Below are 1,363 nucleotides of genomic sequence, written 5' to 3'. Positions count from 1 at the left end.
GAGCTGATCCAAAGAGCAGGAGGCGGGGGAGGAGGATTAGGAATCATGATCTGAAAGGAAAGGGAAGGTTCTAGAGTGCCCAATAAATGGCCATCAATTTGCTTGCAAAGCCCTGGAAGATCGTTCTAACGATTTCGTTTAGATGCTAAACTAAGGAAGGGGCTCCTTGGAAGGCTGGGTGGAAAGGGAAGTCTCGGAGAGGTGGGTGGGACAGGAGAGAGAAATGTCAGGGACACCTAAAAGGACACACGTGTGTGTGTGTGTGTGTGTGTGCACGCGCGTGTGCGCACATGTGTGACTGGGTGAAGGTGTCACAGGCTTGCAGAGACCTGTGTGGGGTGCGGTGGGGTGGGTGTAGGAGGGAGGAGGAGGGCTGCCCCCCCCCCCGGGCGCTCCTGTGTGCATCAAGGCGCCTATTTGAGCGTGATTGTGTGTGTCTGTGTGTCTGGGTGTCTGTGTGTCTGCTGCCAAGACACCCACGGTGCCCCACCCCCCTAGCGGAGGAGGGAGATCTTTATCAGGCCTCTAGGTGCTTTAGNCCGTCCCCACCCCCGGCCTTGCCCCCTCCATCCCTGCACAGGAAGTGGGCCGGCCCTGGGGTTTTACTTCTCTGGCCTCATCAGCCAGCTGCTACCTGGGCGGCTGGGAGTCTGAGTCGGAGCAGGGCCCCGGGGGGATGGCTGTGCACCCAGCAGCGGAGAGACCCCGAGAGAGTGCGCCGCAACCCCATGTCTCCTCAGGTGACTCTGCCCTCCCCCTGTCCCCGTTCGGTCCCCAGGTCCCCAGGGGCTCCCTGCCGGCCCTGCCGCCAGCCTGGGCTGGGAGCGAAGGTCATGGGACAACTTTCAACTCTCGGCCAGATGCCTCAGGACATTGTCTGCCTGGACATCCTTCTCCCGGCCCTCCCTCCCCGCCCCCAGCCTGATCTTGAAGTCCCCCAGGAATGAGGCAGGTGCTCAGCTCATGGCTGTGGGCTGGAGGAAAAGCTGGTGCCTAGTTCCGGGCTACCTCTCCGTCCCTGGGGAAGCTGGGGGGCGCTCTGGGGCAAGCGGCCTCCCATGGCAGAGGGGTGAAGGGCACCGGGGATGCGGGGTGGGGGGCCGGGCGAGCGCCCTCCTCACAGCCCTGCGTGAAGGGCTCCCCGAGGAGGCTGTGGGGCAGGAGAGGAGGGAGGGGGGCCTCTCTGAGACCTGGCCTGAAGTGGGGGTGCTCTGGGAGCCCTGGGCGGGAGGCCAGATCTGCAGGTTTGAGTCCAGATTTGTCCCTCCCTTGGCCGTGTGAGGGGGCAGGTCCGTGGTGTCTCCAGGCCCCTCTCCTGTCCTGGGGAACGAGGCCTCCTGCCCTGGTCTGTATTCGGAGCACC

The 1,363-nt window shown here is 63.7% G+C and overlaps 1 protein-coding gene across 1 annotated transcript in view; it reads left to right on the top strand.

Annotated features, from left to right (window-relative positions):
- Positions 1 to 647: 647 nt before the first annotated feature.
- The window catches only part of IL2RB (interleukin 2 receptor subunit beta), an 18,143-nt gene continuing 17,427 nt past the window's right edge, over positions 648 to 1,363 (top strand). Inside the window, exon 1 of the mRNA XM_077762076.1 lies at positions 648 to 740. Within this exon, the coding sequence (XP_077618202.1) occupies positions 729 to 740 (12 nt within the window). The 5' untranslated portion in view covers positions 648 to 728. The remainder of the gene's footprint in view (positions 741 to 1,363) is intronic.

Source organism: Crocuta crocuta, unplaced genomic scaffold (genome assembly GCF_008692635.1).
Source record: "Crocuta crocuta isolate KB4526 unplaced genomic scaffold, BGI_CrCroc_1.0 scaffold193, whole genome shotgun sequence".
NCBI lineage: Eukaryota > Metazoa > Chordata > Mammalia > Carnivora > Hyaenidae > Crocuta > Crocuta crocuta.
This window is presented reverse-complemented; position numbering and strand designations above follow the sequence as displayed.